The 12919-nt window shown below is 32.6% G+C and overlaps 1 protein-coding gene across 4 annotated transcripts; it reads left to right on the forward strand.

Moving 5' to 3' along the window:
* Window positions 1–17: 17 nt before the first annotated feature.
* Window positions 18–6742, forward strand: LOC114871423 (zinc finger CCHC domain-containing protein 2). 4 transcript variants are annotated; one of them, XM_029177276.2, is made up of 8 exons: window positions 18–1023; window positions 1966–2458; window positions 2651–2750; window positions 2832–3544; window positions 3675–3854; window positions 3935–4197; window positions 4270–5006; window positions 5746–6742. In XM_029177276.2, exons 1-8 carry the CDS (start codon window positions 977–979, stop codon window positions 5808–5810), a joined length of 2598 nt encoding a protein of 865 aa, XP_029033109.1. In that variant the 5' UTR covers window positions 18–976; the 3' UTR covers window positions 5811–6742. The 4 variants fall into 4 exon arrangements, with proteins under 4 accessions (XP_029033109.1, XP_029033111.1, XP_029033110.1 ...); XM_029177278.2 differs by having other exon boundaries at window positions 4001–4197; XM_029177277.2 differs by having other exon boundaries at window positions 2654–2750.
* The last annotated feature ends 6177 nt before the right edge of the window (window positions 6743–12919 follow it).

Here is a 12919-nt window from a genome sequence, read left to right on the forward strand (position 1 = left end):
AAATAATGTCTCTGTTTGAAATTAATTGTACAAGCTGTAAAAATATTAACAATAGAAAAAACGATATAAAAAATGCCATTTAATAAATAAATGTGCCACGCCAACATTACAGGAAGTTTCGAGAGTAAGGTGAACATTGCGTTCACATTTTAATAAATTAATGGGACATTCATTTTAACTTGGATATTTTTTATTTTCCTCGATTACCTTATTAATTGTAATAAACTTATGTGAATAATCTACATAAATAAAGCAAATGTCTCAAATTTCATGTACATGTACTTTTCTATTACATCATTCTGAAAGATAATTGATTATTATTTGTAAAATGGTAACTTTTTATTAATCATTATACATTTTTCTATAGAATAAATTTTAGCATGTTAGATAAAATACTATTATATTCTTTGAATTGAAAAGTAGCCAATACGATGATGGGTATCTGTGATTGTCAGTTACATGAAAACACTGCTTGATCATAGACTGGATCAGCAAGTGCCTGATGCCTTTTTTAACGCGAGCATGTGAACGGACCTCGAGACTCAGACTTTTCGATTCGGAAGATTTCGTGAGAATTAACATACGCAGCAGAGACAATTGCAGAGGTAGAATTTTATTTTAAATAACGCAATCGTGTGCTTGTTTACGCGAAGTTTTTGATGAACGCGTGGTTTCGTTCGTCGGCGCTTGTCGTTTTCACCGATCGTTCGGTCGCGCCTGCCTCTGCCTGCTGCCGCGAATGTGGATGCTTCACGGTGTGCTGTACTGCTGCTGCCGCCGCTGTGCGTTTGATGTGCTCGCCACGGCTGATTGCCCCCGAATTTTGAAGAGTCTTTCACATTCGTGAACGATTTGGAACTGGTTCGTTATTGTACCAGACCCCGCCGTGATTGTCACTTGATAGCAACACCCGAGGCGCCAAAGCTGTCCGCATCGGCGCTTTCTTCAGCCCAAGTGGTATCAATGTTGTCTGGCAATGGTGTGTAAGGAGAACGTGGTATCATGGTTTGGGAATCTGTCCAGGTAATAGAAATATTAACCACCCATCCTACGTGGTTAAATGCCATATTTTCTTTGTCGAAGATAAATCACTTCGTCTCTCTCATTCCTAACACGCTGTTACGTTTTTCATCATGACCTCCTCATTCTTCTTGGTAAATTTCGAACTAACCAAAAAGAATATTCTACAATTTTTAACTAATTATGTCAGAAACCATGATAAATATCCTAATATTCGAGAAATTGTTGAGATGTTGATTTTTCTTTATGTCTAATACGCTACGTTTTAGACGCGTAATTTTTCTGTTTATTGCATACAAGTACCATGTATGGTTGTAGCTATATTTGTCTATAATTACTGGTATATTTAAAATATAACAATCAAGTGACAAATACATTTTTTGTATGCTGTCTTTTATAAATTGTAAAATGTAATATGTACATCATAGATATAAATATCAATATCATTTATAATTTATGTTAAAAGTCCATTTTAGCAATACTTTAAAAAGAATATTATTAAAAATTTTTCAGTTCAATATAATTCAAATAAGATGTACACATATCTGAATTAGATATGCATATGTATATTATATTAATTTTAAATATTATTTTAATATAGTTTTAACAATTTTAGCTATAATTGATGCCTTTAATAATATTTAATGAAGTAAGTTCAACTTGTTTTATAATATAATTAATGACAAAGAATTAAATTATTTTATATTATATTCTAAGTATTTACATTACTAATATATTTGTACACTTCAGATTTAAATATAAGCAGTAAAAATACAAAAAAGAAGATATAAAATTAACATATTTATAGTTAGAATAAATCATAAAATAAGTAAGTGACTTTCTTTGTATTAATATTTTGGGCAGCATTTTTGTATACTTTTCAATATATATTGACATTTTATAACATATTTGTTGTTTATAATATATATTTTCATATATGTGCAGTTATAAACGCATCGATGTCATGTGCACGTTATTAAACATGTGCCTGCCATTTGAAGTACGATATCTTGGCACTTGTGTGGAGGATATTGGTAAGCGGGATTATAATGACCTCCGTGACACGGAACATCATGCAAATAGCGCCTCTGATCTTGCTGAGCTGACAACTCTAGGCGTGGCAGATAAACGCACACGAAGAAAACTTGCTCTCTATATGGCATTATTACATTCGTGTAATTATGCATGTGCAGTAATCTTGTACAAAAATCTATCAAATTTTGACTACCAAGAGATCTCTAACCTATTAAATGGGACCACCTTTACACCGGATGACCAACCATTAGAAGAGCTGCTCTTATTGTATACAATGGCCCTAAATCATCCAGCGTTTACATATGAGCAAAAAAGTGTCTTCGGTAACATTTACATAAAACTTCAAGAAGAGGAAGCTCGATTGAATCTCTCAAAGTCAAATTCATCCTTCAAGCAGGCACAAGTATGTGTAAATTTTGATGTAAACGATCAAATATCTACTTTATTATGCTAATGATATTAAATGTTTATTTTGTACAATAAATGATATGTTTTTTTACTTCTTCTTCCTTATATTTTTTTTAATTTCAAAATATAAAAATATATCAATTTTAATTACATTTATACAATGTAATTAATGTACTTATTATAATAGCAGGGCTGCACACCATGTATGAACACAAATGAGAGATTGATGGACACAGAGATGCAGAGCAGTTGTATGATGGCTCCCCCACCAATGCAAACTTACCATGGTAATTTATAATACTTAACTTTTACATAACTTATGTGATGAATAAAAATCATCAGCAATTAAAGATAATGATTATTTATAGGAGAAATGGCAATGAGGAATAATACCATGGTAACCGGAGTTCCTCCTGGTCTATCGATGCCTCCACCTGGGTTATGTCTACCTACCCCTGAACAAATGCCAATGGGATCAGGTGGTGCGACACAGTATCTTCATCTTGGTTTTCCGTCAGTAAATCATATGCCACCGTGGACAGGTCAGGTTATGATGGGAAATCAACTGATGTATCATACTGGTGACATGTTGGCTTATCCACCTTCCCCCTTAGTCAGTCGTCAATCGTCGCCATCCCAGTCTCGATCTCCTAGTCGCAGCAATTCCCCAATGGGTCGCCGAAATAATACCATGCCGCGCACCTCTTCACAAGTGACACAGTCTACTTCAAACACCTTAACAACTTCAACGAGTGCCTCTAACAGTCAGACAAGCATCTCCAGTTCAAATGCCAATTCCCTTCCTCCACTTCCCACGTTGGGTACGAGCAGAAGTCATCCTAGTCAACCCCCACTGCTTCCATCACGTTCTGTTCCCTTATCTATCAGCAGTTCTACTACTTTTTCACGGCATAATAGCATCGAGAATACCTCTTCTACCTTAATTCCGGCAGCACCTCAATCAAAACAACCACCACCACCACGATTGCGATCTTCGACTTCTGGCGACTCTTTACGAGAAACGTTAGGAAAGGAAATGCCAAATTTCAAAGGCAATTTGCAGAATTTTTCTCTCGACGAGGTGAGATAGTATAGTTTTAAGTCAGTTAATTCTTATATAAACCATACTATAAAGTATTTACTCTATGGCTAACGCTTAATAAAAGTTTCTATAAGAAATTCTTATATTACTTACACCATATTGAGTACAGATTCGAAGGATGAGCGATGAAGACTTAAGGGATATAGGATTAACGCCAAATGCAGTAGGACAGCTGCGGAGCATAGTTAAAAGCCAAACCACTAACGGTTTAAATCAAATCACTGTTGATAAAAAGTTGGATAATACAAGCAGCACAACTCATGCAGTTGTAGATCCAATTGAAAATGAAGTAAGGATTAAGTGTTGTATTTAATGGAATAAATTTAATTCCTATCTAAATGTTATAAAAATAAACACATTTTAATTCAGGCTATGCCAGGAATGGAAATGTTAAATGATAATGGGAATCAAAGTAGTAAGTCAATGCCATTACAGGAACAGCATCCAGCGATGCACCATCATCATAATCATGCAGCTACTCCTAACCTACGGCGATATCCTACTATGCCACCGTTAGATCCTACGCAAATACAGATGTATCCTGCACCACCACCGATGTACGCTGCACAAAACGCGCCTTGTTACGCTTGTCTTACGTTACCCGTTGCCGGGGTACAAAATCGTTATTCAAGGTAAGAAAAACATGAAACATTTGTTGAAACTGAAATAAAACTGAATTAACGTAACGTTATGCAATATTTCAGGTGCAACGCTCAACACGTATATTGTTTAACACAATTACAAGCCTTGAGGTTAGACCCTGAGAGTAGTAGGCATTGTTCTCAAAGTAGTAGTTCAGACAGTACCGGTAGTAGATCACCGCCAGAAACACCTCCCGCAGCACCGTGGGTGAGCGGAAGCGAGGGTAACGCGCCACCAGTTTCTGATCACCTTAGTTCCGTGCCGGTACATTCAACGAGTGCAGTGTCACACGCCACACCTCAACAGCCTATACAGTCAGGACCAGAAAGGCAGCGTACTAGAAGAAATCAAACGCATGTTATGCGTCATAAAAATCAAATGGTGAATGGTGGTGGACCACCGAATCTTTCACAATGTGTTTCCTTTCCTGCACCGCCGTCGCATTCGCAGGTCACGTATCTGCCGCATGGTCATTTCTCGGCACTGAGACCGAGCAGTGGTATTTATTCGAACTTCTCACATGGACCGTATACAAGGCCGGCTTATCCGACTACGTATCAGCCAAATGGTGAAATGATGTACCAATATCCTGGACATCCATCTTCTGGAGGTACGCCACCGCCTCCTCCAAACGCAGCCGCAACACCAGTACAGGCGCCTTATATGCCACCTACTCCGGTTGTTACGTATGCACCAGCTGCCGTCCCGCCAACGAAAATTTCGTGTTATAATTGTGGCAGTAGTAGTCACCTCGCAGTCGATTGTAAAGATCAAACTATGGAGGACCTTACTAAAAAAGGTAATTTTTCTTCTGAGTTTTAAACTTTTGGGGTATTTTTGTTATATATTGAAAATAATATAAATATCAGTCTTAATGGTAAATACATATATGTCTGTGTATTTTGATTTAGGTAATTTGGACATGTAGTTTTATATATATGCACATATATGTATACAGGATGTCCCACAGTGTGGTGATTCTCGTGCAAAAATAGGTTGATAATTTTACAATTATTTAAGAAATATTCTTCACAGCATATTAAAATAATAAGATATCACGTGATTCTTTCCCTTTTGGGCTAAATATTGTAGGATACCCTGTATATATTCATAATATTTCTAACTTTTAAATTATCTTATAGGTTAATATACAGAGTTGTCTAATCGACAAGTAGTATTTTATTTTTTATTTACAAAGTATAAAATTATATATCATACATAACAGTATAATAGTTAGTCTTTTGTGGTTCAAATATGCTTCCGAAATATAATCCTAATTAAATAATAGAGTTGTCTAAAGTCTAAGGTATTTGTGAACTTTGAAAAATCTAACAAATAGAAAAATTCTTGTTCATTGTATTTTTTAAAGATATTTACTGTGACTCATTAGTAAATAGAATCTAATATACAGAATAAATGGACTGCAAAAGGTTAATGTGTATTATAATGATTGTAAGAAATGAAAATCTTGATAAAATTTGTACATTTTATATTCTCTATTTTCTTTCACAAACAATAAGGAAAACTTCGACTTTCAGCCCAGTATCGTCTAGACTACAGCATAATGAAACAACCTGGAGAGTGCCCAAGTTCTGACAAGTGATCCCCTGCCACGGACCACTCAGCAGTTTTTCGCCATCATCATTACCGTAATTACTGTTACCATCATTGTCATTATCATTTTCATTACCACTATCACCACGCCACAGCAATACAATCTAACAACGGAACATATCGTACCCGCACACGCCGATTTTGATGAAACTCATATGGGAGATAGTACTTAGAAAAATATTTCACACATATTTTTTTTTATCGGCAATCGTCCATATTGGAGAGATGATAACAATTCTCAAAGTTAAGGGTTGAAAACATATTTTTTGTAGTACCATATATCAACTAAAGAGCGTAGGAGAAAGATTTCTTTTGAATTGTGTATTTTTAACACCAAATAATATTTAACAAGAAAAAACAAGTAAAAAGTTCAAATTTTAAATATATTATTTAAACAAATGATTTTTCTGTATTCGTTTTTCCCTAAGCTCCTTAATTGACAAAAAAAAATTTATTTTTAATTCTCAATTTTTAGGGTTGTTACCATCTTTTCAATATGAACGATTGCTGATAAATAAAAAATACGCGTGAAATATTTTTCTAAGAACTATCTTCCGTATAAATTCCATCAAAATCAGCGTGTGCGGGTTCGATATGTTCCCTTGTGAGGACCGTTCAAAAGATGACTGCTATCGCTCCTCGTGCAAGTTTTCGGTGATTTTTGTAGACATCCCTTATATTCAGGACGACGATTTTTTAACAGAGGATGTTTCGCGATTCACGGTACCAGGTATACTTTTTACAAGTTCTTATTTATAATAGTAATTATTCTTAACCATGATTGTAAAGAAAAGGATGTCGTGTCGTGTACAAAGGATGAAAAGAAAAAGTGACAAAAAAAAAAAACGAAGAGAAGCATTACTCAGAATGCAATGTTCTTATATCTAAGTTTTTAGAATACATTTTGAGAGATTTGTGTTAGGTATTGACTCGCATCTTTCCAACGATACCTATGGGCTACTTACCACCCCATCTTAACCCGGTTTTCCCCCCGTTTCTCTAGTAAACTAGCCATAAACGAAATGCAAAGATGAAAAAAAAAAAAAGAATACAATGCAATGTGTTCTAATTAGGTGAAACTACCACGTTTGACTATATTTATCATTCATACTTTTACTTCTACTAGTATGTCTACTACCACTATTACTACTATACTATTAAAACTATTACTATTCTATTATCGCTACACGACGTTTTTATGTATATATTTTCTCAATTCTTACATGCGCAATGCTTGAATGAGTGCAAATAAACAAAAGAAGAAAAGAAAAAAACATGGTGTGAATGGGAATGAGTAAAAGAAAGCGAATGAATGGATGTACATATATGATAAAGAGAGAAAGAAAGTGAAAAAGAGTGAGAATGAATAAAAGAACAACAAACCATAAGTGTTCGATCGTCTAGCTGCCTTTGCGCTCCTGTGTGTATAAAATTACAAAATGTAACGCTACTCATCACTCGTTTATTAACTTATTAATAGTTAGGTAACTCTCATCGTATTTATACAGATAGTCATGCAATGACGTGCAACTGAAGCAATTTTATACGACTTTTATTGATCGCCCATCTTTTTTAAGTATAAGCATAGAAAAAAAAGAACCATGCGTTTAGAATTTTGTTAGCGAATAATGGAGGAAAAGAAAAAGAAAAGAAAAGAAAAAGAAGGAAAGAACAGTGTAAGTTTAATTAAGTGTTAGCGTTTTAGGTGTGAGTGGAGTGGCAATCTGCGTTGTACTCGCCGTTGTAAAACAAGTTGCTACTGCATTTAAACCGACTCTCAAAAGAACACTATTAGTAAGTGTTAATCTAATTCTAGTATCGCATAATTTGGCAGATATTTGTCTAGCTCTTATTATTATGCATCAGATCTATGTGAGTTAGATTTTAGGTATCTAAACTAAAAGAAAGTTATTATTAAAGAAAAAGTGGGACGAGAATGAGATAGGTGTGACTTTGAAAAATATATGCATTTAAAAAGCTTCGTTTCGAATAGCTTCTGGGTGTAAAAGTGTTTCTCAGGTGTTTCATTTTTGGTTGGTAATGAATTATTTCTTTCTTTGGCAGCTAGTCAGTAGCCACGATAAATTTTTGAGATTAATGATTTTTTAGAACTTAATGTTTCGTAAGGATGAAAGTTTGACTGTAAGGAATGAAGCAAAGGGTTTTCAGAGATTTGTGATTTTACTATTGTATTCGAGTCATCTGACGTTAATAATTTTATTCTAACAATACTAACTCGCTATGATATTATTTTTTTACAAAAAGAAAAAAGAAAAAAAACGAGAAATATTTCCTACATGTTTTTCTAAATAATATTTAATCTTTCAAAGCTCCAAAGAGATCCAAAAATTAATTATTTAACTATAAATTAAAGATGATGAAGAAACTATAGGTTTCGTTATAAGTTAAGTCAAACTTTTGTCAATTTCTTCAAAGAAATTTCATCTTCATAATTTATGAAACCTGATTTGGTGTCGTGATATTTAGTAAAAGTGCCATTTTCATCCAAATACCCAGTGTCTTCATATCGGTCTATTAAGGGGGAAAAAAAGTAAAGTTTTTCTTGCCGTTACCGTTATAGTCAATGATAATTTTCGAAAACTACCTGAGAAAAGTTTTGAAGTGGCTGTGACCGATGAAAAGTTAATGAAATTTCTATTTAAATCTATAAATGTTGAACATCTTCAATTTCATTGTTAGGAATTCTTTCCTTGGTATTAGCTCTTTCTTTAAACAATAGATTTCGTCCAAGTGGAATTTACAAAAGTTACTTCATCAATTGAAATCTGTTGTCTGACAAGAGCAGAAAATGTGTATGCGCTTCTCACTCAGTTAGTAAAAACAAAGGAGTCTGTAACGATCGAACTTTTCTGATAGAAAACTAATCTCGTGTTATGGCAGGGTTCAAAATCTTAATCGTTTATAGAATTAATTTCAAATTTACCAATATACAGGATGTACGTAAGAAGTTGAGGCCAAATTGATATGTAGTGTTAATGGATTTGAATAGATGAAGGAAAAGTTTATAATTGTTTTTAACATGTTGACTGCAATAACTAATGCTATAAATTTAATTTGATTAGAGAAAAAAAGAAAATTCTGCATGGCAGTAGAATTACGTTAATAATACAAAATAGCACATTGAAACGTCGAGTTAAAAGATTAACCCTTTGAGGATGAAACATTTATAAGCTTGACATTATGTACGCGAGGAATATTTTTATTAAGCTAAATTAAATAATATTCCCTTGTGTTACATTCTTATATCTACAGCTTTTATTTGCGTCAATATTCTAAGAAGGTATTTGCCAAATATGTGTATCATTCGTATATCAAATGGTTAATTCTTTAATATTTTGAATAATTTGTGTTGTATGCCATTTAAGGTATAAGTATTCTATAACAATCATTGTATTAATGAATTATAAGCGTCCAAAGAATTGCAAGCAGAATTTTTCTTATAAATAATTTCAGAAACAAATTATGCTTAATTATTATTTACACATTTTGACTTTTGTAAGAATAATTTTTTCTTCTGGAAGAATTTAAATTTCTGAATTTTTTAAAATATTCTTGTTATGATAGAACTTTTGGTCATTTATGTGTTTATAATTTTTTTTATGAACTAATTGCTTTTCATATTTGTAAGAAGAATTCCACTGATGTATCTTTAGAAGCTTATTTATCTTGTTTTCATCTATTTAACTCTACTAATACATTGTATCAATTTGACCCTAAACTCAACGAACATCTTGTATATTATTAGACTATTTTTACAAATAGCTGTATGTAATAGAAAAATGAAGTGCTCGAAGCTTGCCAGGCAGTAATAAATTATTGTTGACCAAACAATATCTTATAGCCACGTGTACATAATCAGAAGCAATAGTAATTATTAAAACGTGTTTCTTTATTGCTGTTTACTAATTCTACTGTTGACATATTGAAGACCATGGTGTATGTTTAACGATCTCTAATTGTACTATTGGCAATAAGATGATAAACTTCTCATAACTATAAGCAATATCTTTTAGCATAACACCAATACACGTTTTACAAATGGATGTTGTATAGCATTAACAATGTAAGCAGCAATAAGAGGAATTTTCTACTTCCGTTATTAATTTGCAGTTGTACAGAAAATTGAAATCTTTAGCAATAAATATTATATCGTTGTTGCAACAAATTCAGGCAGAATTATAATCGTTATTATTAATTTTTTTTTTTTTAAATATGTTTTTCAGATCTTTGTTCTCATTGAAGAACATTATATATTTCTCATGTTAATCATTTTTATCAGTTGCAATGTTATAGAAGTATTGTATGGTGTAAATCAAGACTCCTTTGTTTAACACATTGACTGTTAAAGTTATGAATAACTTTAATTTTAAATTTGAGTCCGCAATTTGCTGTTTTATATTATTAGTATAATAATCAAAATTTATATTTTCTTTTGAGAATTTTTCAATTACATTATCATGGCAGTCAACGTGTTAATAAGAGTACATTAAGTACGCATTTAAGGTTAATTAAGAAACAGTAGGAGAGGGATAGAAGGTTTTTGTTATTGTTCAAGTTGGAAGAAAGTTCAAATGCTCTTGATCAAATCAGTATTATACGTAAACGAATCAAAAAGAAAAGTCAAAGAATCATATCACTTGAACAGAAGCGATAGAACAGGAGCGTGAGAGATTAGTAGTAGTAATAATAATTATAACGAAATGATAATATTAATATTAAGTTTAGTAATAATAGTAATATTAAATTATATATATACATATATATCTATATATTCGTAACAAAATAGAGATGTAAACTTTCCGGAAAGATTGAAATCGTCTTTCGGGTAAAAGACATTTTCGTTTTTTGAAAAATATCGATGATAAAAATAAAAAAAAAAAAAGAAAAACGTTAAAAAAAAATTGACTCAGATGTTGGCGTGTAACCTCGGTTCGTTAACATATTTATTTATTCCAGTGACGACCGTTTGCGTTATTTAATCTTTGTTAAAATAATCAATCATTGATTCCTAAATTTTTGTTCCGTTAGTGTTCCGTTAAAACTCACGTTCTCTTCTTTCCTCCATCAAACTATTTGTAACGTCATTACGAAGCTAACAATAAATTACAAAGTACAAGCAATTAAGTATAAAAAAAAAGTAGTTTTGGATTATATTTTGCATTGTGACAATGTTCAACGACTTTCTAAACGAAAACTTTCTTGACATTTTACATCTCTAACGCTTGAACGAGCAGAATGACTTCTGCTTCCAACGAAAAATGAAAAAACAAAAAAAAAAAAAGAATACAAGCGAGAAGAAACGAGAGAGTGTAAGAGTGTATCTTCTTTTTTTTTCTTATTTGGACATACAGGGGTGTAATTGGGCAGCGATTAGGACTGTACAGAAAGGAAAGAAAGAAAGACATAGACACGCGTGCAGACGAAAGATAAAATGCAGATATTACACACAGAGAAAAACATCGTCGGCATAGTGACTTAAAAGCGCTTACAATTAACGATTTATCATATACATTTTGCCGCGTTCGCGAGCCGAGCTCGCTTTACAATAAATTACATCAAGTTTACACTGGGCGACCGTCGATCCGGAAAGCTTGCCCGACACACGAAGGACAATACGTGAAAATAACCTAAAAAAAAGAAAAAAAAAAGACACGAATTATTGCGGTGGTTGATAAAGAAAATTCAAGATATTTGTCGAGTGTTGGAAAAGCGTGCTATCAAAAGAAAAGAAAAAAAAAAAGAAAAAAAGATCAATGTATGAGTGTAATCACGATTATCCAAGTAAGAATAGAAAAATACAAAAAAAAAAACGTATGTATAAATAAAGAAGAAACATTTTTAGCAAGCATTTCGCAGTTTGGTGTTCGTAGACGGTCGCTCGTGTGAGGATCGGATCTTTCGTCACCACGACGAAAATAAATAGTGTCATCGTGGTTACTGTACGGTGTAAAAAATAAAAAAGAACGAGGACAAGTGTGCAACGAGAGAGAGGGAATGAGAGAGTGAGAGTGTATGAGAAGCAAACACTAAAACGAAAAAAAATTTGTACGGAAGAGTTTTGTGCCACTTTGCCGTCATATGTACATAAAGAAAAATTTGATGCGAAAGAGGAAGAATGGATGGATAACTGGAGTATGATATTTGAAGCGTGTTAGAGGAAAATGAAGATAGATTTACATACAAATATGTGATGTGTATATACATGCTATATATATGCATATATATATGTGTAGATATATACATACATATGTGTGATATATATGAGATATATTTGTAAATTCTGTTATCTGAATGCATTATAAATATTTTAACCTCCTGTAATGAAATATTTAATAAAAAACGTTACCAACCAATCCGTCTACACGTTTAAAATAAAATAATGTATTTTCTTTTGTGCGTGATATAGTACAAAATGGTAAAATGTGTTGGAAGATACAGTTTTTTTAAAACGAATATTATCAAGATGATTTTTTAAATTTATGTATATGATAATATACAGGGTGTAATGCAAGTGGTGGTACAGAGGGTAATATGGGGATTTTGCTTATGAATATATAGGGGATAAATAAAATAAGGAAACGCTACAAAATTTTTAGCACGTTTGCTGCCGATCACTCAGAATTATATGCACAATTGTCAGTGCTAAATGTCCGATTAGTATCGCGGGCTAGAACGTTAAAACGTTGCAGCACACAGCCATAGATTATTATAGACTATGATAAATATAAACAAAATTATGAATGAAAATTTTCAAATTTATAGCTTTTTATTTGCTGTCAGGACCGAATTAAGATTTCTAGGACCCGGGGATATCAAACTTTCGAGGGCCCGCTGATTGATAAACTTGGTTCAAAAATTCAAATTTATTCTAAATAAAATTAAATAGCATTTAATTGTACAGTAAAAAGATTTCATTCAATATTTTTTGACATAGTAAATGGAAGGTTTAGAAGGGGATCCCTAGTAAATGGAGACTTATAAGGGGATTTTATCACCCCCTTAGACCTGCCTCTAATCTGGCGCTGTTTGCTACCTTACATTATTATGTATAATAGTAATATAATATTTTCCTATTGT

The sequence above is a fragment of the Osmia bicornis genome, chromosome 12 (genome assembly GCF_907164935.1).
Source record: "Osmia bicornis bicornis chromosome 12, iOsmBic2.1, whole genome shotgun sequence".
Lineage (NCBI taxonomy): Eukaryota > Metazoa > Arthropoda > Insecta > Hymenoptera > Megachilidae > Osmia > Osmia bicornis.

Excerpts from the sequence above, each read along its gene's own strand:
- LOC114871423 (XM_029177276.2), top strand. The coding sequence starts at position 977 with ATGGTGTGTAAGGAGAACGTGGTATCATGGTTTGGGAATCTGTCCAG. Across the intron at positions 2,459-2,650 it reads CATCCTTCAAGCAGGCACAA|CAGGGCTGCACACCATGTAT; the intron begins GTATGTGTAAAT and ends TTATTATAATAG. Across the intron at positions 2,751-2,831 it reads ACCAATGCAAACTTACCATG|GAGAAATGGCAATGAGGAAT; the intron begins GTAATTTATAAT and ends GATTATTTATAG.